The following is a 21,335-nucleotide window of genomic DNA, read 5'->3' on the forward strand; positions in this document are numbered from 1 at the left end:
ATTATGGAGTGTCATTAAATTAATTCAAGTATATACAAATTATTTTTTATATATGCCCATTTTTTATTAAAGGTATATGTGTTACTACAAATGCTTATATATATTCTTTTTATTTATATATCACTGACGTAATTACAAGTATGATAATGTATCATTAATGAGCCTAAAAACTCATTATAAAAGAAAAAAGAGGAATTACTGTTAATGCGAATGCTTTTTTCTTGAAGGAGGTGGAGGTGGAGGGGGCAAAGGCTTTTTAAAACTCTTAGAGTCTTGATTTTTTGCTTGAACTTGTTGCTGTGTGTATAATGCGTTTTGTTGCGCAGGAATTGAGGATAAACTATCTGCGTTAGACAAACTAAATGTAGAGCTCCTACTCAAATCTGGATCGGAATCTGCAAGATATGATTTATCATTAATTGGAGTCATTGACAACCAACTGACATGAGTCAAACATTTTTTTGCTAATGATACCGTTAAGTTATACTGGAGCTCATTTTCATCAGAAGAATATAAAGAGTTAGAAGATATTAATGAATACAATAGGTCTTCGATATCATTCTTTCTGTATTGTGTATCAGCAAGTTCTGTGTTTTGTAGCAGGGGTGGCAATAACCGCAACAACGTATGCCTCAATAATTCATCATTTATAGATAAATTTTGTAATTCTCTTATTAATACATCAACAAATACATTTAAGTCATTCAAATATAAATAATCTTTAGCAAAATTATTTTCTGTCGTAGAGATTATTAAATATATCATCTTGCACATCATAATATGTTGAGATGGATCTTCTCTCCTGTTAAACTTCAATAGGATCAAATTTAAAAACGTTCTTGGTGTATCATCTTTTAATAAGAATATAAAAACTTTATTCTCCAAACCTTTAGATTTACTGAACATCATATATTGTTCATTTAATGATAACAACAATCTAAATTTTGCATTATTAAACATATCATCTAGCACATCAGATCTCAACGAAGTTAGCAAATAATCTACAAAAAAATCGTCAATAACCTGGAGATGTTCATAATCACATCTAGAATATTTAAGAGTTTGATATAATATATCCAATAAAACAGTCGATACATTTCTCATTGATGTGATTATTTCTATCTCAACTTCATCATCTTCATGTACTGTATCTCCATATTTTTGTAAGTATAAGAATTGAGTATACAATGTTTTATAAAAGACACCGAATCCTTGGAATTTTACCATAATATCAATAGATGTTAAGTCTTTTTTACACTCTAATAATAAAATATAAGAAATCAGAAATTTCATACCCATCTCTAATATATCAATGCTTAATAATGATAGAAATTTCCTTATACAGAATTCTTTATTATTTTGAAAAAACGGTGATTCTATTAATATCAGCCCAAGATGGCAAAAATCCCTGTCTTCTTTTAAATAGACCATATACAAATCTGACGACTTTTTAATGAATTCAACCAATTTTGAATTTATTACATCTTTAGTGAAATTTTGTGGATCCTGACCTGACAGATCTAATACATTCTCAATGACTTGCCAGAAATTAACTAGAGCATCACTATTATGGTTCATTTGAAAAAAAAGTTCGTAACTATATCTGTTCTTAAAATGTCTTAATTATCATAAATCAATAGGTATTCGAATTAAAACTTAATAATATCTCTAACAATAGCAAAATATTCGAAACACACTCATGCAAAATACCTAGCCAATATTATCTCAGGAAAATTATCAATAAACGATAATTGTATAGCAATATCCGTTTAGAGTTTTGGGAATAGTCAATTGATAAACCTTCAAAAAATGCACAATAAGTAAGCTTTATAACACAAGTGTCGTTGCTCAATTATTCAACCTTCATTAACGGAAATCTTCAGATATATCTATTCACTTATCCAAATTTCTTCTTATTAGTTTTTTTAAAGGTCATTTTTTATGATCGTATTGTCCTCAAATATCAAAACGGAAAACAGGCAATCATCATGAGGAACCTTAAAATTGAGACATGTGGATATTTTAATAAGAATACAAATGCTTATTTTATGTGGCTTCTATAAGTTGAAAATATACATAAACAAGGTTTACAGAAGTTAAATGATCTTATGTATTTGATGCTAGCAGTAATAATGTTTCCAATTTGAACGACTATCACCAGCACAACTTTATCTAATAACGAAATTTAGATGCATAATGCCTGAATTATTAAAAGTACGTAATATGCTAACATAGTTTATACATCAATTGATCCCAAAATTTACTAACGTTAATTCAACTTATCCAGGTTTATGAATTGATCAATAATGCTGAGAGAGAGTCTCAAAAAGGTTTGTATGCGAAGGCTAGAAGTATATATGAAGAAATTTTAGATTATATCTTGGATGATAACAGGAATGCAATAACTCTTGATTTGCAAAAAGTAGGCTCAAAAGTTGGCGAAGCTGTTGAGCTACTAGTGGAAGATGTTAAGTTACGAATACGAGAACTGGATACTTTAATAGGTATTCGTAACCTTCAAAAACCTTCCAGTGAACATAAAGAATTGAATAATAGTTATAATAACAATAGCTTACAAAAAGATGGGGAGAATTCAAATATTACTCCTTTAAACAAAAGGAAACAATATAATATGTTAAATTCTGTTATATTAAACAACGGTTCTATAATTAACCCAGGAGAATCGATTTGGAACATTAATAGTAATAAACTTATAGCTGATCCTTCACTAATTAGTATATTCAATAAATTTCAATCGAACTTAACGAAATCGTTATCAGATCAGCTTTTGAACAGCAATGAGATGAATGATTCTAATTCGAAAACAACCAGCATCGTAGCACAGCAAATAAAATATATAGTAGCGAAAGCTATTGAGGATGAATTATCATCTTTTGAGAAAGAATTATGTGTCTATGAAAATAAAAAATGTAAAGAATATCAAATTAAACTGAACCGTTCTTCTGAAGAGAACAAAAGATTAAACAAACAAATTATGAAGTTACGTGAGAGATGGGATGGTCTAGTGGAAAGTGCTAAACAAAAGAAGCTAAGAAAACAAGAGGATGGTATATAAAAACACTACAAATAATGTAATTATTTAAGAAGAAAAAGTAAGAAACCACAGTTTATTATTTTATTAATTTATTGTTCATTAATATTGTTTAATTTTCAATGGTATATATATTCCATTTTGTATATTTACGTTTAATTACTTATTTGATTATTTAGCTTTTAAACCGTGCATGATCTCTTCCTTTGTGATTAAATGACCGATGGTTTCAATGTGTTCTAATAGTTGATCAACATTATTTGACCATTCATTTAATAATTCATTCGAATTTTTTGGCTTTTCAAAATTAACAATCTTGGTTGGTCTGTTAATTTTAGCATATATAATACCTTGGTTAACCATATTACTTATGAATTTCTCAGATTCGGTTTCAGTTAAATCAATTAATTCATTCAGTCTACTCAATGAAATTCTTGAATAATATTCTGAAATGACTCTTAAGTTATGTTCAACAACTCTTTTACGTAATTCTTCCCAATGCTGTTCACTTTCTTCACCACTGAATGCAAACTCTTCTTTACTCAATACAGGTTCAAATGTGCTTTTCACTATTGGCCATCTCATTAATTCTTTTGTTGTAAATAATTTTATCAATGACTCTTGAACCTCTAATTTCTTCAAATTATTATCCAATAATGTTTTATGAATCAAATCATTTTGTAGATTACCATATGGAGACAAAACCAAGAAATAAACAATATGAGATAATGCAGCTTTCCATTGTTGTTCATTTTCTTTTATTGATTTTGTTTGATAAATTTCAATGAAGAATTGAGCGACTTCTAAATATTCTTTTTTGAATAACCCAATCTTTATTAGTAATTTATAATATTCTAACTTCAATTGTTCATATTTTTCATTCTTGAATGTTTTCTTTAATATCTTTCTAGATAAAATAGTAGCCTGCGAATAGCTTTTAATTAATATACTTAGTTCCATTTGTTCAATAATAAATTCAATTTTTTCATACATTTCCATTGAGCCATAGGTTTCGACTTGTAATTCACATAATATTTCAGTAGCTTCATCAATCTTATTTTGCTTTTTTCTAATATGAGCCAAATCTCTTGTTACTCTTGCTCTTTCAGTTTCAACAAATATTTTATTTTCAGTGACAATTCTTATAGTTTCAATTACTGCAATTCTAGTGTTTAAAGTAATAAAAGGGGTATCCTTCAAGAGATCGTCATCAGTTTCACCACCATTTTCTTTCAAACATTTCATAACATGTTGAATCATATATTGTAAAGCTAGCTTCAATTGACCATGTTTTTTTGATAACAATACCAATTGTTCTTGTAATCCATCCCAATCGCCATTATTGATCAATAAATCTGCGATCTTAACAAGAACCTCCTTCGATGAGACTAAGTCTGCAGCCTGTCTAGTTTTCTTCTCTAACACTAATAACTTATCTAAAGCTGCGTTAGTATCATTCTGTGCTAATATATCAATCTTTGGAAACTCGTCCTTAATTATCTCTGAATAATCTTTTTCAGCCTTAATTGGTGCGTCTCTTGACATGATGACTTTTATATAGTATATTCTGTTACTCTATTCACTCTTGTTTAACCTAACTGGCTAATATGTGAACATAAGGAAATCTTAAGATGTTAATTAATGTATCTTTTATATATGTAGATATATAAAGGTGCTTTTTTGCCACCCAAAACACAAAAGAAAAATAACATGTAAAGCCACAAAAACCAAAATTAATTTTAACAAATCACGTGATAGAAGCAATTATCATTGAAGACGAAAATATTCAAAATTTTTCAAAAAATCGAAAATTTGCGATGAGATGGATGAGCTTTAATCTTTGTGAAAAGTCTTTTACTACTATGTAACAAAGTAGTAAAGAGACAGTAACATAGAGAATTGAATTATATTGTATTACACACATATATAAATGCAAATATCTGTAAATGCACTAAACTGTACTGGAAATATAGATCAACAGCGATAAGTTAAATTAGAATACAATAGTATTTTAAAATCAGAATATACTAATAGCAACTAATATTATAAATACTGATATATATGCTATTGTAATAATGGCTGGATCCCAATTGAAAAATTTAAAGGCTACTTTGAAGGCTCATGGTTTAACAGGTCAGACTAATATTAAAAAGAACAAGAAAAATACAAAGAGAAAGGCTAGGGAATATGATCGCGAGGAGAGGGCTAAAGTAATCGCTAAGATTAGAGAAGATTTCAACCCTTTTGAAGTGAAAACTACAAAAACGAAGAAGAAAAATGCAGAGAAAGCTCACCATTTAGTAGCTGTTGGTAAACCTGGTATTTCTAAACAAATAGGTGAAGATCAAAGAAAGGTAGCCTATGAGGCTAGAAACTCTCAGAAGAACAGACGTGGTGGGTTAGTTGATAGACGTTTTGGTGAAAGTAATAAGAATATCACTGAAGAAGAAAGAATGTTGGAACGTTTCACTAGGGAAAAACAAAGTCAATCAAGGAAAAATAAGCAAAAATTATTTAATCTAGAGGATAATGAGGATTCTAACGATATATTTGGTGATGTTTCAACAGACATGTTCGGTAATCAATTAACACATCTTGGTCAGTCATTGGCAAATGACGATGGAGATTTTGCTGAAGGTGACTTAGGTGGGTTCAGTAAGCGTGGATATGAAGAAGATGGATTAGGAGAACCATCAGGACCAGTAAAGAAAAAGACAAAGGCTGAAGTCATGAAGGAGATTATTTCCAAATCTAAATTTTATAAAGGTGAAAGACAGAAGGCTCAAATGAAAATGGAAGAACAAATTGACGACTTAGATGACAATTTTGATGATATCTTCTCAGAATTAAAGAGCTCTGAAAAAGCAGTAAAGAAAGAAGCAATTGTACCTAAAGAAGCAGTTGACAAAGATTACGATATTAAGGTTAAAGAGTTATTACTAGAAAAAAGAGCAGCTCCAGCCGAGAGAACTAAGACGGAAGAAGAGATCAAGAAAGAAGCTGATGAACATAAGAAAAAGTTAGAACAACAAAGACTAGCCAGAATGCAAGGTATACTGGAGGATGAAGATGGTAGAGAGCAAGGTGTGGAAGATCTGGATGACAACTTTTGGGGTGAAGGTTCTGATGAGGAAGAATCTGGTAATGAAATCGCCGATTCGGATGATGATGTAAAATTTGATTCGGATGATGAAGAAGGCGATTCAAATATCAAGAACACACATGATGATGGAAATGAACCTAGGTTCGGGAAGAAAGTCAAAGATGTACCTTGTCCTGAATCACAGGATGAGCTTATAGAATATTTAAAAAAAATACCATTCCCAGAACAACCGCAAGCTATCAAAAAAGTAATCCAACAATATCAACCTAAATTAGCCGAAGGCAACAAAGAAAAAATGGGTGTTTTTACTGGTTTAATATTAAGATACATATTGTTTTTATCTAACCAAAACTATACTAAAAACATCAATGAATTTAGAGAATTACAAAAATCGTTGGTTTCAATTTTACACAAGATGGCTGCCAAATACAACCATTCATTATCCCAATGTTGTAGAGATATTATTTATGAAATCCAAGAAAAATTTAAGTCTTCTCATTCCGTCCAGATCAGTGACTTGATTTTCTTTAGCATTGTTGGTATGATTTTCTCCACATCTGATCAATACCATCTAGTTGTCACACCTTCTACAATTTTGATGAGTGAGATATTAGAACAATTAAAATTTAACAGCATCGATAGACTGATGTACGGGAGTGTATTATGTCGCATACTATTGAAGTACCAAAGACTTTCAAAGAGATACTTCCCTGAAATGTTATATTTCTACGAGAAAGCATTAGTTACACTGTTGAATGATGATGGTTTAGCTTTCAACGATGCCATCAAGAGTATTAGAAGAGACAGTTATTCACTTGCAATTGGGAAAGATGCCGACTTTACCGGATTTGAAAACAGAACTATCCACTTGCATGAAATCATTAATTTAAGCAACAACTCTGGTTCTGCCGACGACAATATTGAACACAAAAAGATGTTATTGTTAAATAACATCTTCAAGTTAGTTGACGACAGCGTCACCGTGATCTGGAAGAGTTTACCTAGTTTTAACGAAATCACCCAATCGATCCATTCGATTGTGGAGCTATACAAGCAGAATGTCCCTTCATTAGAAGCCAGATGCGAGACGTTGTTGAACCAGATGGATAGGGTGAAGAACAACAACAAGCAGATCCCCTTGACTTTGCAAAACCACAAGCCAGTCTCGATCCCATCCAGAACGCCTAAATTTGAAGAGAACTATAACCCAGAAAAGAAATCGTACGACCCTGACAGAACTAGACAGGAGATCAACAAGGTCAAGGCTCAATTGAAGAAGGAGCGTAAGTTTACTATGAAGGAGATCCGTAAGGACTCACGCTTCGAGGCCAGACAAAGAATCGAGAAACAAAAGAAAGAAAGCGACGAGTACCGCAGCAAGATGTCGCACATCATCAACACCATCAATACTGAGGAAGGTGCTGAAAAGAATAAATATGAGAGGGAGAAGAGACTCCGTGGCTCGAAGTGATTTATATAGATATAGCGAACTGTCCTTTTATATGCTTCATAAGAAATACATAAGACTTATATCCTCGAACTGTGACGCCGTTGTGTGTGCCGCCGTTGTCATAGGGGGACCTCGCGCCGGACATGCAGATGCGACGGCGCACGGAGTGGCTGCAGAGAAAACGGAAAAAGATAGCGAGCGCATCCACATTATCCTGCGCTGGAGATATTTCCGCGGAACGGAAAAACCTTGCAACGAGATCTCTGTGCAACGCCGTGGCCCAGATCCCCTGCTGCCCGCCCTGCCGTCCCAGGCGTACATAAGTGTCCGAATCATTGCAGTGTATGTGACAGAACTAAGCGTCTATGACACTTAGAGTTCAGGACTATTTGATCACTTACTGCTTGGAAAGCAGGTTTTAGAACAATCTTCCAGATGATAGATGAGAATTTTTCACTGCAATGTAACTGGCTATGTGATAAACACAGATGTACAATAAGGATCTAAAGATCTTAGGAGAATGAATGAACACATTACATGTTCACTCAAGTATGAGACAACTTGTATAGTAAGAGGACATCTAACTCTATATAGAACTGTTTAAATAGACTAATAAAAGACGAATCGATTATTTAACTATTACGAAGATGGACTACTCGAAAGCAACTAAAGTGACTAATGGCACTAACTTAGACGTGGGTTCTAACCAACATAAGATTGCTTCTGCACAATAAACGACATTTCGGAACCCAAGCTGCGTTGCCCACTGTCTCTCTCATCGCATCTCATCTCACGCTTCCACATTCCTCATCCTCCCCAACGCCCTCCTCCCACGGCCGTTTCTGCGCCGATTCGAACCAGAAAAAAGAAACCGCGGCAGGCGCCGGTTACTGATCACCGCCGTTGCAGTGGTAGCGCGTCGCCGCTGAGATAAGCATGTGCAGAAAAAGGAAAAAGGTGAAAATATCGATATCGAAATTACGTTCGATCCAGAACTAACGATAACTCACCAGCAGTTAGCAATGGCAATGGAGATAGAGTCATACTTCGACGGTTAAGAAAAATCAAAATTTTTTTTCTTGTTTTGCAATTAATATAAATAGAACAATGAAACGGTCGGTTCTTCTTTAAACACATTTTCTCAGACGTTGGCTTTGGTTAATTGGCGGTTTCATTGTTTTGCTCATTCGTTTGTCCAAAGACAAAATTAAGCAAAAATCGCACACTCCCAAGAGGTAAAACGGATTTTAATTTAGAACCTTTTTTTCCCTTTCTTTCTGGTAGCTGGGATCTAGGATTAGAACTTCATATATTTCACAAGTAATGGTAGGTTGGCAAAACTACAGAATAAGTTCGTTTTTAGGCAATAAAAAAGGTCATAGCAACAACAGTAATGAAAACTCCGGCCGTGGTAGCAATTCACACGATGACAATGCGCCACATACCACTGTCAATGATGCCATTCAAGATGATATGGAATTGGATTATTTGGAAGGCATGGGAAGCAATAGTTCCTATAATATAGCAGGAGCTGTTAATTTAGATGCCGTAGGTGACTCTAGCGGTACTGATAACCACAATGGGTTGTCGATGGCTTCTGATGCTTCAAATAAATTACATCCAAAACATTTCTTGACTCATCATGATAGTACCAACAATATGAAGCTAGTCAATGGTAGCATGTTCGAAGGAACAAAAATACTAGACATCGAATCTAATTCAGAATCAGATGCAACTGATGAAGCATGGATCATTGAGAAAAATAATGACATTCCGGATGGAGGTTTTGATGCTTGGCTTGTTGTGTTTGGTTCATTCTTGGGGTTGGTTCCAGTTTATGGTCTTTTCAACTCTTTAGGGGCTTTGGAATCGTATATCAACAAGAATCAATTGGTTAATGAGGAGTTATCCACCACATCTTGGATTTTTTCCATTTTTTTGGCTGTCAGTTGTTTTAGTACTATCTTAACGGGAGGTTACTTTGATAGAAATGGTTCTGTTGTACCATATATTAGTGGCACTATTTTATTTTTAAGTGGTTTGATTGCAACTGCAAATTGTACAAAAGTATGGCATTTCGTTTTAGCTTTCTCACTTACAACTGCATTAGGTTCAGGTATGTTGATAACACCTTTAGTGGGTTGTGTGGCTACTTGGTTTCTGAAAAAAAGAGGTATTGCCTCGTGTCTTGCCACAATCGGGGGCTCAGTAGGCGGTGTTATCTTTCCAATCATGTTAAGAAAATTATATGTTGAAGTTGGTTTCATATGGGCTATTAGAATCTTTGCATTAGTTTGCGGTGCTTGCTTAACTGCTTCTGCATTTTTGGCTAAGGAAAGGGGCAAAGAAGATGCTGAACCATTTAATAGTAGGAAAGAAATGATTTCATGGTATTTAACTTCCTCATTAAATTGGAGATATTTCTTAGAACCGAAATTTTTATTTACTGCACTGGCAAGTGCTCTAGCGGAAAGTTCTTTGACTGCATCGTCAACATATCTAACATCATATTCAATCTTTAAAGGAAACTCAGAAAACACAGCTTATACAATGTCAGCTGTTTTAAATGCTGTTGGTATACTTGGGCGTTATATCCCCGGATATTTGGCAGACAAGTATGTAGGAAGATTCAATATCGCAGTAATTACCATTACTGCGTCTGCATTAGTAAATTTGATTATTTGGTTACCATTTGGCGGTCACTCCAATGCACTTTGGGCTTATATTATTATATATGGATTTTTTTCAGGATCTGTCTTATCACTAGCACCCCCATGTGTTGGTCAAATTTCATTAACAAATGACTTTGGTAAAAGATTCTCTACTGTTTTCTTTACCGAGGGTTTGGTGACAATTCCTATCATACCAATTTGTGGTGCCATTATTGGTCAAGCTACGGACAAATCATACAACAATTTCATTATTTTTACTTCAATGCTGATGCTTGCTGCCGCAGCATTATATTTTATGGCAAGATATTCAGTTGTTGGTTTCAAATTTATTAAATTTTGATACAGCATCAAAAACTCTCATCTTATCACCTATTTAACTCCTGCATTGAAGTTGTCTTTTAACATATGCTATAAATTACGCTAAGACGTACTATCGTCACATATCAAATAGTGAAATATGGCACTCTACACAAGTAATCTTAATCACTTTCGTTATAATATTTTTAAATTTATAACTATACTACTAATAAATATTTCATAAACAATTAAGTTTTCCTTAAAGAGCAAATTTGCATTTACATCAACTATTTATATTAGTTGTTTTATAGTAGTCTTTGACCATTTTTAGAATTCCTTCATTTTTCATATTTTCATCTGCTTCAGAGTTTAACATATAAGACTGTGCAAGATTAGGATTTGTAAGGACTTCAGAATTAATAAAGGATTCAGTGAGTGGTACTCTTTTCGAAAAACTAGATTTTCTCCTTACATTATTGTTATTTCGATTGGGTCCTGAAAAGCTTGTAGGATTTCTTACCGCATGCTTACCAATTCTAAACAATTCTGGTCTTTGTCCTGGGGAAAATTGTTTCTTCCAAGAATAATTTGTATTGTACTGCACCCTGTCTTCGTTTTTTGTCTCATCAAAAACTCTATGCGAAATCTGATGTTTTCCTAATAAGTTTTCTGAATTTTCATAGTCATTCAAAAAGTACATATAAGATTGCATCATTTTATTGATACCATTAACTTCATCGTTATCGCTGTCGCTATCCATTATTGCTTCTTCTAAGTTATCAAAAATTGGAACTGAATTTTTATTGATTGCAGTATCTCTCACATGTCTTGAATTTGTATTAATATTATTTGTATCTTGTTGACTTTCATTGGCTTGATTTTCAAATTGTTTAATGTCAAATGATGCATATTTGCAGACATAGCCCAATCCATCAATATAAATTGCTGAGCTGGATATGAATTCTATAATTTTTTGGGAACATTTAGGTAAAGAAAACCACAATACAAAGGGAGTTAATATCAAACTTGTTAATTCTCTCAACAATATAATAATCCTGAGATTATATAGTTTACAAAATTCATTCTTGACTCCTTCAGTATGATATTTACCTTCCCATTCTTCTGGCAAATAGTGTGTGTATAAAGATAATTCTTTAATCGTTTCCTCTGGGTCAAATACATTGTATTCCTCAGATATCGAATTTTTACATATTGTCCATATAGCACCAAAAATAGTTATGTAAAAGATTGCCGTTCTATCTTTAGTAATTTCAACATTTAGAAAATGTTCTGAATCAAAGAGAGTTAAGCAAACTAAGATTGTAACAAATGTACCAGATACAAATGACACAAAATTGAAGATTATGTCCAATGTCTCTTTTGGGAACTGATTAATGTACTTGTCTGCAAGTTTGGTACTTAATCCCAAACGCTTTTCGAAAACATGATATAATTCATTAAATTCCCTAAATTTCCATTCTGCTATGGGAGTGTACTGTCTTACTCCCAACCTTGCTGGTGAATTTTTAAGTTCATTAAAATATTTGAAAAAATATAGTAACAAGAAATAAGTTACTAGAAACGGTGATAAAATAATATTCAATACACCAGCAAGCATAAACCTCTTCTTCAATTCCTCAGTCAGGTATGCCTGTTGAGAAGATTTCAAAAATTGTTGTTTCAGAAAACCTTCTTCATTAAATGCAAATCCTATAACACATAGATTAATATTCCACTCTAGAGTTTTGGTTAAAATATTAGTTCTAAACATAGGAATAGGCAATGACAAATCAAGTATATTTTGGTTGTATAGGGCAATTAAAAAATTATCCTTTCTCATTATTCTATTTGCTACAATTAGAGGATCTAATTTATTTTTAGCCTTAACTTCAACGACATTTGCTGTCAATGCATTCTGATCTTTTAAATACATAATTTGTTGAATGATATTCTTCCATGGGATTGTTTGTAGTTCCTTATCGGGTATATCTAATAAATATGTGTAGAAATTATGTATATCTGATAAATTCTGGATATCAAAATAAAATTGGATTAATTTTAAAATGACAAACACATAAAATATCCACAGCAGAAGTTTAGGAAAACCTGTAATATTCTTAGAATAACATTGTTCTATAATTACTCCCGAAAATGTTGTACTTTCATGAAATTTTGGGTAATTTATACAAAATGTCATAAAGGTTGAGATATAAACCACAAATATTAAAGTAAGTAAATTTAAAAGTTTTTTTATTGCAATACAATAATACCCATTGTCCAAATAGTATTTATATATATCTTGAAGAAACATATCTAAATTCTGAACATTTGCCCATTTCCATAATGAAATTTCCTTCGGACTTAGTGTATTAATTTTATGTTGTGGAGTATTATTCAGTATCTTTATATTTTTACCAAAATTTGGTCTTCTGATCGGAAATTTTGTTGCTAAATCCTCGCCCCATAGTGAATTAAGCTTTGTCCCTCTTTTGTCATTTAGACGACTCTCATGCATTTGATTTTCAGTTTTATTTGATGCTGTAAATAAATTTGTTTTTTTTTTAGAATTGTTCATTGACTTCATGTTAGGTAATAAGTTTTTAAACAATACTGACGATTGACTATTTTTATGTTCTTTATTAGTTCGTTTAGGAGCTTTGGCAAACAGGAACTCTTCTTCATCTCCATAATAATCTGAAGCATCATCTTCAGACTCTATGACCATATTATTTTGATTCAAGCTCTGATTATGCGATAAAGATACTTCCTTAGCTCTCATTGCAGCCGATGCATTGGATGCTTTTCGTCCGCTTCCATCAGGATGTTTTGTATATGTTCTATCAGTTGGGATATATGAATTATTTTTATTTTTATTATCTTTAGCAAGATGAATATTATCATCTGTAATATTAGCCTCACTGCTATTTAAATTATCACTTTCATCACTAGAGGCTTGACCTCGTTTATACATAAATTCATATCTGTTAACATTCGAGTTTGAATTTGTGAAATTATTGTTACCTCCCCAAGCTGAAACACTGTTACCTGGTGGATTTCCCTTTAGCATACCATTAATATTATTATTTACATTTATATTCATATGATCTTCATATTCATCTTCCTCATCTCCTGTCGTAGTTGTACCAGGATCCGATTCCGGGATTCGCCTTTCATTATCATTTATATCAGTTGTAGTCAAAGACAATCCATCTTTGCTGTTAGAACCTATGGGAAATGAACTCATTTCACCTTCTCTAATAGAAGATGACATATCTTCTGTCTTTAAACCAAAAACTCTTGATAAAAAAACATTCCTACTTAAGTTTTCACTACCAATCCTTTCCTGATCCTGCTCTATATTTTTCTTTTTGTTAGAATCTCTGGATAGTTTATTATCCTCATTTATCGTATCCATAATTAATCTCAAATATTCACTGTCAAGCTAACTATTGTGACAATCGAATCAAAAAAGATCATAAAGAGTATTCTTTAGTAAACCTTATACTTTGCAAAATTAGTATGAAATGTTTGTAATTATATTATTTACTGTATTGAACTTATTTAAGCAAACAATTGTTTTTAGTTCTGGCGGCTAATTATTAAGTATATTTTAATATGAATAGTACCAATTAAAATATTTAGCCTCTTTAAATATCATTTTTGTATCTCTTTGAATATGTAAATTCTTGATTTTCCCTAAAAAATTGACATTAAATGATGTTACCCGAATACAAAATCGGAGACCATACATCCATAAGAGCATCATCAGAGTAAACCACCATTTTAAGTGGTACTGAACACAGCTTGAGATATCAAAACTTATATATATATATATATATATATATATATTTATAGTACTCTTAATAATGACAATAACTGCATTCTTAATAGGATTATCTATCCACTGCTCGTAAGAGTCAATGGAAATACATCCGTTCTTGATTCCTTATATTGATATAGTTTTTGTCATTGCTTATTAATTATGCCCATTGAAAGTGAATGAAATGATTCGGTCTATTGTAACAGTTATATATTTAAGATTGTATGAATTTTATGAATTGTATTATTATTAAAATATACATGCAGTGATGGATGTTACTTTATCGCTGTGTCTCCAAAATATCATAATTTTGGTGTCACAACAATCCTAGTATCAATCGATCCAATAACGTTGACATTTGGTTCTTCATCGTCCTTATTCACCATTATTAAATCTTGTAAGAAAGTGCTTTCTGCACCTCTGTGTACATTCATGACGACATTACCTATCTTCATAGATATTTTACCGGACTTGTGAATTCTAAGGGAACCAATGTTACCTGTTGGTAGTTTATCTTCCGTGGCTTTTGGGGTGACTGGGACTGGAACTAGTGGTTTTTTACCATTTGCATTTTTATTGTCAAATTTATCTGGTTTGTTTTCATTAATGACTCTTTTTTCTAATAAATCTTTAAATTTTGGTAACTTTGAAGGGAGTTGGAATAGCATATATTTTGAAGGATGATTATCAAGAGTCCCCAATTTCTTTGCAAGATATCTATAATCATCTTCTAATAACAGCGTCTCCTTTGACGACTCCACCAAATCTGACGATTGAACTTCATTAATTTCCAATTGCTCAATTTTCTTATCAAGAAGTTCTTGCCTTTTCATTATATATTTCTTTAAATCTGTTGGATTTTCGTTTACAATTGGTTTCGAGTCCTCATTTTCTAACTTTATTTTCGTTTCATAGGAAGAAGTTATCTCATTATGACTAACTGGTGCAGATGCATAATTTTGAATTTCTCTCTGAACATTGTCGATGTCCTCGTGCGCTATACGCACTGGTCTGACAGGGAACAATCTTTGAATTTTCTTTGTAATTTCTTTATCATGTTCATTTGAATCGCTTTTAACTTCTTGATCGTTCTCTTCTTCAACTTCATCGGCTTCATCATGCATGTTATTCATATCTTCCAAATCGAATTCTTTACCCAAATTGATTTTCAGTATCTTTGTGTTACTAACAGCTTCCCCGTTATCCATGTCAACATCTGACTCATCAGAAGAATTGGGATCTTGCTTGACAGACCTGGAAAGACTACATATGGAGTGAGATAATCCAGAGGGTGTCACTTTTGTGAAGCCTCTTGCTTCTTCTTTCATATCAGCGAAATTTCCAGCAGCCAACGGACCAGATGAAATAACATGAGTATTTTCCAAGTACCTAGGTACTTTACCTTTGGCCTTGGGATCAATTTTTTTATTTTGAAACTGTTTTTTCTTATTCTCTTTACTCTTACTCACATCAGCAATCTTAGCCACAGAAGCGTCTCTCTCTTCCTTTGATTTCCTGGCGACCGCCTTTGGTTTGAATTTTAAAGCTGGCTTTGGTGCACCACTCGATTTTGACAAAGTACCGTCATTCAAAGAAGGTAATCTTCCTCCACTGCTCATTTCAATATAATATTTTCCTAATAGAACCCTAAAAAAAGATCAAAATATATATAATAGAAAAAAAGAATTCCACGAACAGAAAGCCTATGATCACTTTCCTTCAGTGCAGCTGTAATAGAACTTGATTTTCACTTAGACATAACCCAAAATCAGCATATAATTACAATTATTTGTGGTTCATCAATAGTTTATTTTATACATTTTTGAAAATTTTTAGTTTTTGAAATTTCATAATTTTGATTTCGAAAAGCGATGAGATGAATTTTCAAAATTTGAAAACAAATACGAAGAAAGAGCCGCAGGGAACGTGTTTGAAAAATATTATAAGCTCATCTCAAACTCAAATAGACATGAAAATTTTCAATTTAACATATATATGTATCAATGTATAAAAGTAATGTATGTAAATGAGATACTTACAAAATAATATATTATTGTGAAGTTTGTGATCTGCGAAATATTGTTGAGTTGAGCGTCACCGAAAGATATCACAGGAATATAACTGGTTTATTACAATTGAGGATGCCAACAAGAAGAGCTAGGTCCAACAAGACTTCAGGTCCCGCTGCTGTTGAAGCCAATGAATATGGTTTGAATGAAGTAGATGATTTTGCTGACAAAAGAGAGAAAGTCATGTTTTCAGAGTCTACTTTAGCTGATAGAGCAGATAGTGATAACGATGAAGACTTAGATATTTTGGAAGAGGAAGAAGAGGTTATGTCGGTCTCTGGTGAATCTGATGATGAAGAAGAAATTCTGGATGGTCCTGATGCCTATAGAAAGGTATTTGGTAGAAATCTGGATCTTGGCAAAGGTTCGGATGAAGAAGGAGATGCTGATTTGGTTGATGATGAAAACGCATGGGGTTCCACTAAGAATGAATACTATGGTGCTGATGATTTAGATGATATCGAGACTGCAAAAGAAATTGAAAAAGAAGCATTACGTCAACAGAAGAAACATTTGGAAGATTTGAATATGAATGATTATTTAGACGATGCTATCGAAGAAGATTGGTCTGCAGATGCTAAAAAATTCGATCTTGGAGAATTTAAGAATGTAACAAACCAAGATTCTACTGTTAAAGAAGGTGTTACTATTAACGATTTAATCAATATGGATAAAGATAGTAAGAAAGACTACCTGAAAGTAATGTTCCCGGAGTTTCTTCCTTTAACAAAAGAATTATTACAATTATCTCCGGTTTTGAAAACTCTACAAACTAAAGAGCACACCGAATTTCTTAAATTGAAAGTTATTGCTCTGTCCAGTTATTTGGGTACCATTTCTTCATATATGAGCGTCTTACTACATGAACTTAATAATAATGAAGATTTTGTAAATATGAAAGATCATCCAGTCATGGAAGCTATTTTGACTTCTAAAGAGATATGGAGACAAGCATCTGAACTACCGGATGATTTAGAAAAGCAATATGGAGATTCCGACAGTGAACTGGAAACTAACTATGATAAAGTTACAAAAACCATTTCAGGGGATGATGATAATGATGAAATAGGTAATGAAGAAGGCGAAGAGCAAATTTCCAATGATGACGAGGACGACGAAGAAGAAGAAGAAGAGGATAACGAAGAAGATGTTGATATCGATGATTTCGAAGAATATGTCACTCAATCTCGTATTTTAAAGAAGAAAGATTCGAAATCTAAGTCAGTCAAGGATACGGATGATTTCGTAGAATCCGAACTAGCTGATGTTGACGCACAAGAAAAACAAGCTAGAAAGAAAACTTTAAGGTTCTATACTTCTAAAATTGATAATAACGAAAACAAGAAGTTTGATAAATTTACAGGTGATGATGATATTCCATATAGAGAAAGATTATTTGAAAGACAACAAAGATTAATAGAGGAAGCACGTAAACGTGGTTTACACGATAAAAACGGAGCTGCGTTGGATGGTAAAGATTATGATTCAGAAGATGAGGCTACCTCTAAATCGATCAACAAAAGTGGAGAGAAAGAATATTACAACCAAATACAAGCAACAAGACTGGATAAGAAGAACTCTAGAATACAAGCCCATAAAGCTGCTGTGAAGGCTTCAAGAGAAGGTAAGTTAGCAGAATTAGCTGAAAGCATTGACAAAGATGGTAAGCGTGCAGTTAATTACCAAATTATGAAGAATAAGGGTCTAACACCAAAGAGAAACAAGGATAACAGAAATTCACGTGTAAAGAAGAGAAAGAAGTACGAGAAGGCTCAAAAGAAATTGAAATCTGTGCGTGCAGTATATTCTGGTGGTTTATCTGGTGCTTATGAAGGTGAGAAGACCGGTATTAAGAAGAACCTAACAAGATCTGTTAAGTTCAAAAATTAGAATAAACTCCTTATTTTGCATTAAATATTATCCATTATATAGTATCCTGTTTTAGGATTTTAATAAATTTCATTAATTACTTACTCTTATTAAAACAAATAATAATTTTGTAAAATGAAACTCTATTGTTATATTATTATTTGGAAAAGCGTATAATGGTATTGGAATTAAGTTATTAAATAATAAGTTATTAAAAGTAAGTTATTATAAATAAGTTTATTAAATATTAAATATTAGAGCTTATCAATGAAGCCAGTTTAGTTTTTAGCTCGTCACTCGAGGAAGTTGATTCAAGGTCAATATCCCATGAAAGGAATCGTTTTAATATACTTTGATTATTGTCAAAAGTAATTTCATCTTGTTTGGAAATTGATGAGAAAAGTTCCATGATATCATTTCCATTTTCTGTATGTCTCTTAAGAAAAGTTGCTCGTTCTATTATTTCTTCTGCAATGCCACATATCGAAGCACAATATATCCCAAATGAATTATTACATATACCTTCCTTAATTCTGTAAAGAAACGTTATACCTCTATTTTCTTTATCCATGTTTTCATTGAGCTTATCAATTTTATCAGAATTTAATATAATCTCTGTTGTATAAAATTTCAAACCTTCAGAATTTGGTGATATAATGCCTTCTTTAAACAATTCATGGTAATGTGAACAACAAATGACTCGAGGACAATCGGGTCGATTTTTGAGATAAGATAATATACCACCAAAGAGAGATGGGCCTTCAATAACGCCAGTTCCTTTACCAAACTCATCCATTAATATAAGGCTACGTTCAGTCATTACTGATAAATTCTTCATCATTTGGATGTTATCTAGCTCAAAGGAACTGTGGTTGTTTGAAATGGACTCCTTAGTTTCGATATTTGACAAAATCATATCCACAATTCCAATTCTTGCAGATTCTGCTGGTACAAAGCATCCGATATGTGCAAGATAAACGATCAACCCGACCTGTGACATAAATACTGATTTCCCTGAAGCATTTGCTCCCGTAACTATGGCAAGGCGCTTCGCATTCTCATCTATCCATGAACCATTGTTGGCGTCACAATTTTCTATATTTAATAAAGTTCCTCCTTCCAAAAGAAAATCATTTGCAATATAATGTGGTAGTATCGTTTCAAATAATGGATGTCTGCCTTTTTTTATTATTAAGTCATTACTATTGGTTACTAATGTGGGCTTAACGTAATTCAGTTCATCACTTACAACAGCCAAAGAAAGATAAACATCAATCTTCGTTATGATAGAACCAAATGTGATAAGCAAATCATGTTTAGTTGTAACATATTGTTGTAATTTTAATAGTATATCCAATTTCAGATCTTCTATTTGACAATATATATCTCCAATTTCATTATCAAGTGTATTGGTTTGTTCATTTTTAAAATAACAATTTGTTTCTGTCTGAAATATTTGCTCCCATGATGAAGTAATTTTCTGGATAAGTGGTGAAATATCATTTAAATCTATCGTAATTAGAAATCCAATCTGGGGTATATATACAGCGTTGAAGTAAGTTTTGCTCTGGGAAAATTCGACTTCAAAATTGTTTTGAACATGTTCTTCCACTTCCATTACGATGGAACTTAGTATATCTTCTAAATTGTTATACGTTTCTCGTAAAGAGTCAAATTCGGGAAATAACCCTTCTCTGATATAAATGTCATCAATATCTTTAGATTCATCAAAATCAATAACGTTGCATATATATGCTGACAATTCTGTCAATTCATCGGTTATATCGAAGTCAGATAACTGTTTGAGGTCTTCATCAATTTCTAAATTTAGATAATCCAGTTCACATAACTCTTTATACAGTATGATACCATATTGGAAATTTTCATTTAACTTTCTCCAATTATATATCGTCAATGAACCGGATTTTAATTTTAAAAGGATATTATTCATGTCACTATATTTTTTAAATGTCATTTGTAAACCGTCAAAGACCGAATTGTTTTCAGTTGATAAAAGTATGTCCAAAAAGTTATAGCGCTTTTCTAGGACTTCTGAACTACATGATGGGGATAGAATCCAAGATCTTAGCATTGTTTTAGAACTTTTCAGATGCGTACGATCTAGTAATTCTAATAAACTAAAATAGCCTTTAGTTACCAAGTTATCTGACCCAAATTTACGTATACTTGGCAAAATACGCAAAGAATGAATTGTGTTTTCATCAACTAAAACTCGATCATTCAATGAAATGTATTTCAAAAATTTTAATTGAATATTAAATTGATTGTTACTGTTTTTAATATTTTTTGAGCTAGTCATGTTAAATGATATAGAGTCATTTGCAGTTGCGTTTATTTCGTTACTTTCATTATTATACTCAATCCAACTTTTAATGCAATTTTGAATCAACTCATTATTCTTATTTTTATCATTGATAATTGAATAAAATATCTTATCACTAACATTATCCAAAATTTTAATATTCCCAAGATTATCGTTCTCCTTAATAGGTGCAAACGATCTGATCTCAATGTTTAAATGCTTCTCTTTAAACTTCTTAACCAGTACATCATAACAAATTTCATCAAATCTTGATGATATAATTATTGTTTCTGGATTAAACTGGATCAGTATATTCTCAATTAACAAATTTATGTCTTTGGTAAACTTATTATTATCAAATTGTAACGACGGGTCTTCTTCGTCATCATTAATTTCCGTTAGTAATTCGATATTTTTGGTCAACTCCATATCCTGAGGTAATATATGTAACAAACATAAATTTTTTTCATAAACTAGACACCCAAATTTTGTCTTTGAGTAATCCATAAACAATTGTATTTTATCATAATTATTTTTATTTTCAGTAACGTTATCTACCTCAAAACAGTCGTCATTTTCTTGTACACTAGGAAGGGTTTCAATCATTATCAATATTCTGAAAAAATTGAACACACAGTCTTGTTCGTTGATGAAACCTTGTTCACTCTTTACTTATATCA

General features: G+C 32.1%; 9 protein-coding genes across 9 annotated transcripts; 4 read left to right on the plus strand and 5 right to left on the minus strand.

Moving 5' to 3' along the window:
- Positions 1–201: 201 nt before the first annotated feature.
- On the minus strand, positions 202–1,578 carry LDB17 (Ldb17p; the record flags this gene model as incomplete). Its single annotated transcript, XM_003687371.1, has 1 exon — positions 202–1,578. The coding sequence occupies one exon, from the start codon at positions 1,576–1,578 to the stop codon at positions 202–204; it is 1,377 nt and encodes a 458-aa protein (XP_003687419.1).
- Positions 1,579–2,196: 618 nt separating this feature from the next.
- ATG38 (Atg38p) lies at positions 2,197–3,076 on the plus strand (the record flags this gene model as incomplete). The annotated part of the gene is made up of 2 exons (XM_003687372.1): positions 2,197–2,214; positions 2,288–3,076. 2 exons carry the CDS (start codon positions 2,197–2,199, stop codon positions 3,074–3,076), a joined length of 807 nt encoding a protein of 268 aa, XP_003687420.1.
- Positions 3,077–3,223: 147 nt separating this feature from the next.
- On the minus strand, positions 3,224–4,597 carry RPN5 (proteasome regulatory particle lid subunit RPN5; the record flags this gene model as incomplete). Its single annotated transcript, XM_003687373.1, has 1 exon — positions 3,224–4,597. The coding sequence occupies one exon, from the start codon at positions 4,595–4,597 to the stop codon at positions 3,224–3,226; it is 1,374 nt and encodes a 457-aa protein (XP_003687421.1).
- A 530-nt stretch (positions 4,598–5,127) lies between these two features.
- On the plus strand, positions 5,128–7,626 carry NOP14 (snoRNA-binding rRNA-processing protein NOP14; the record flags this gene model as incomplete). Its single annotated transcript, XM_003687374.1, has 1 exon — positions 5,128–7,626. The coding sequence occupies one exon, from the start codon at positions 5,128–5,130 to the stop codon at positions 7,624–7,626; it is 2,499 nt and encodes an 832-aa protein (XP_003687422.1).
- A 1,302-nt stretch (positions 7,627–8,928) lies between these two features.
- MCH4 (Mch4p) lies at positions 8,929–10,617 on the plus strand (the record flags this gene model as incomplete). Its single annotated transcript, XM_003687375.1, has 1 exon — positions 8,929–10,617. The coding sequence occupies one exon, from the start codon at positions 8,929–8,931 to the stop codon at positions 10,615–10,617; it is 1,689 nt and encodes a 562-aa protein (XP_003687423.1).
- Positions 10,618–10,857: 240 nt separating this feature from the next.
- ATG9 (autophagy protein ATG9) lies at positions 10,858–13,989 on the minus strand (the record flags this gene model as incomplete). The annotated part of the gene is made up of 1 exon (XM_003687376.1): positions 10,858–13,989. One exon carries the CDS (start codon positions 13,987–13,989, stop codon positions 10,858–10,860), a length of 3,132 nt encoding a protein of 1,043 aa, XP_003687424.1.
- A 707-nt stretch (positions 13,990–14,696) lies between these two features.
- Positions 14,697–16,013, minus strand: RPC53 (DNA-directed RNA polymerase III subunit C53; the record flags this gene model as incomplete). The annotated part of the gene is made up of 1 exon (XM_003687377.1): positions 14,697–16,013. One exon carries the CDS (start codon positions 16,011–16,013, stop codon positions 14,697–14,699), a length of 1,317 nt encoding a protein of 438 aa, XP_003687425.1.
- A 522-nt stretch (positions 16,014–16,535) lies between these two features.
- On the plus strand, positions 16,536–18,353 carry SAS10 (rRNA-processing protein SAS10; the record flags this gene model as incomplete). The annotated part of the gene is made up of 1 exon (XM_003687378.1): positions 16,536–18,353. One exon carries the CDS (start codon positions 16,536–16,538, stop codon positions 18,351–18,353), a length of 1,818 nt encoding a protein of 605 aa, XP_003687426.1.
- A 226-nt stretch (positions 18,354–18,579) lies between these two features.
- MSH5 (MutS family protein MSH5) lies at positions 18,580–21,261 on the minus strand (the record flags this gene model as incomplete). The annotated part of the gene is made up of 1 exon (XM_003687379.1): positions 18,580–21,261. One exon carries the CDS (start codon positions 21,259–21,261, stop codon positions 18,580–18,582), a length of 2,682 nt encoding a protein of 893 aa, XP_003687427.1.
- Positions 21,262–21,335: the final 74 nt, after the last annotated feature.

The sequence above is a fragment of the Tetrapisispora phaffii genome, chromosome 10 (assembly GCF_000236905.1).
Source record: "Tetrapisispora phaffii CBS 4417 chromosome 10, complete genome".
Lineage (NCBI taxonomy): Eukaryota > Fungi > Ascomycota > Saccharomycetes > Saccharomycetales > Saccharomycetaceae > Tetrapisispora > Tetrapisispora phaffii.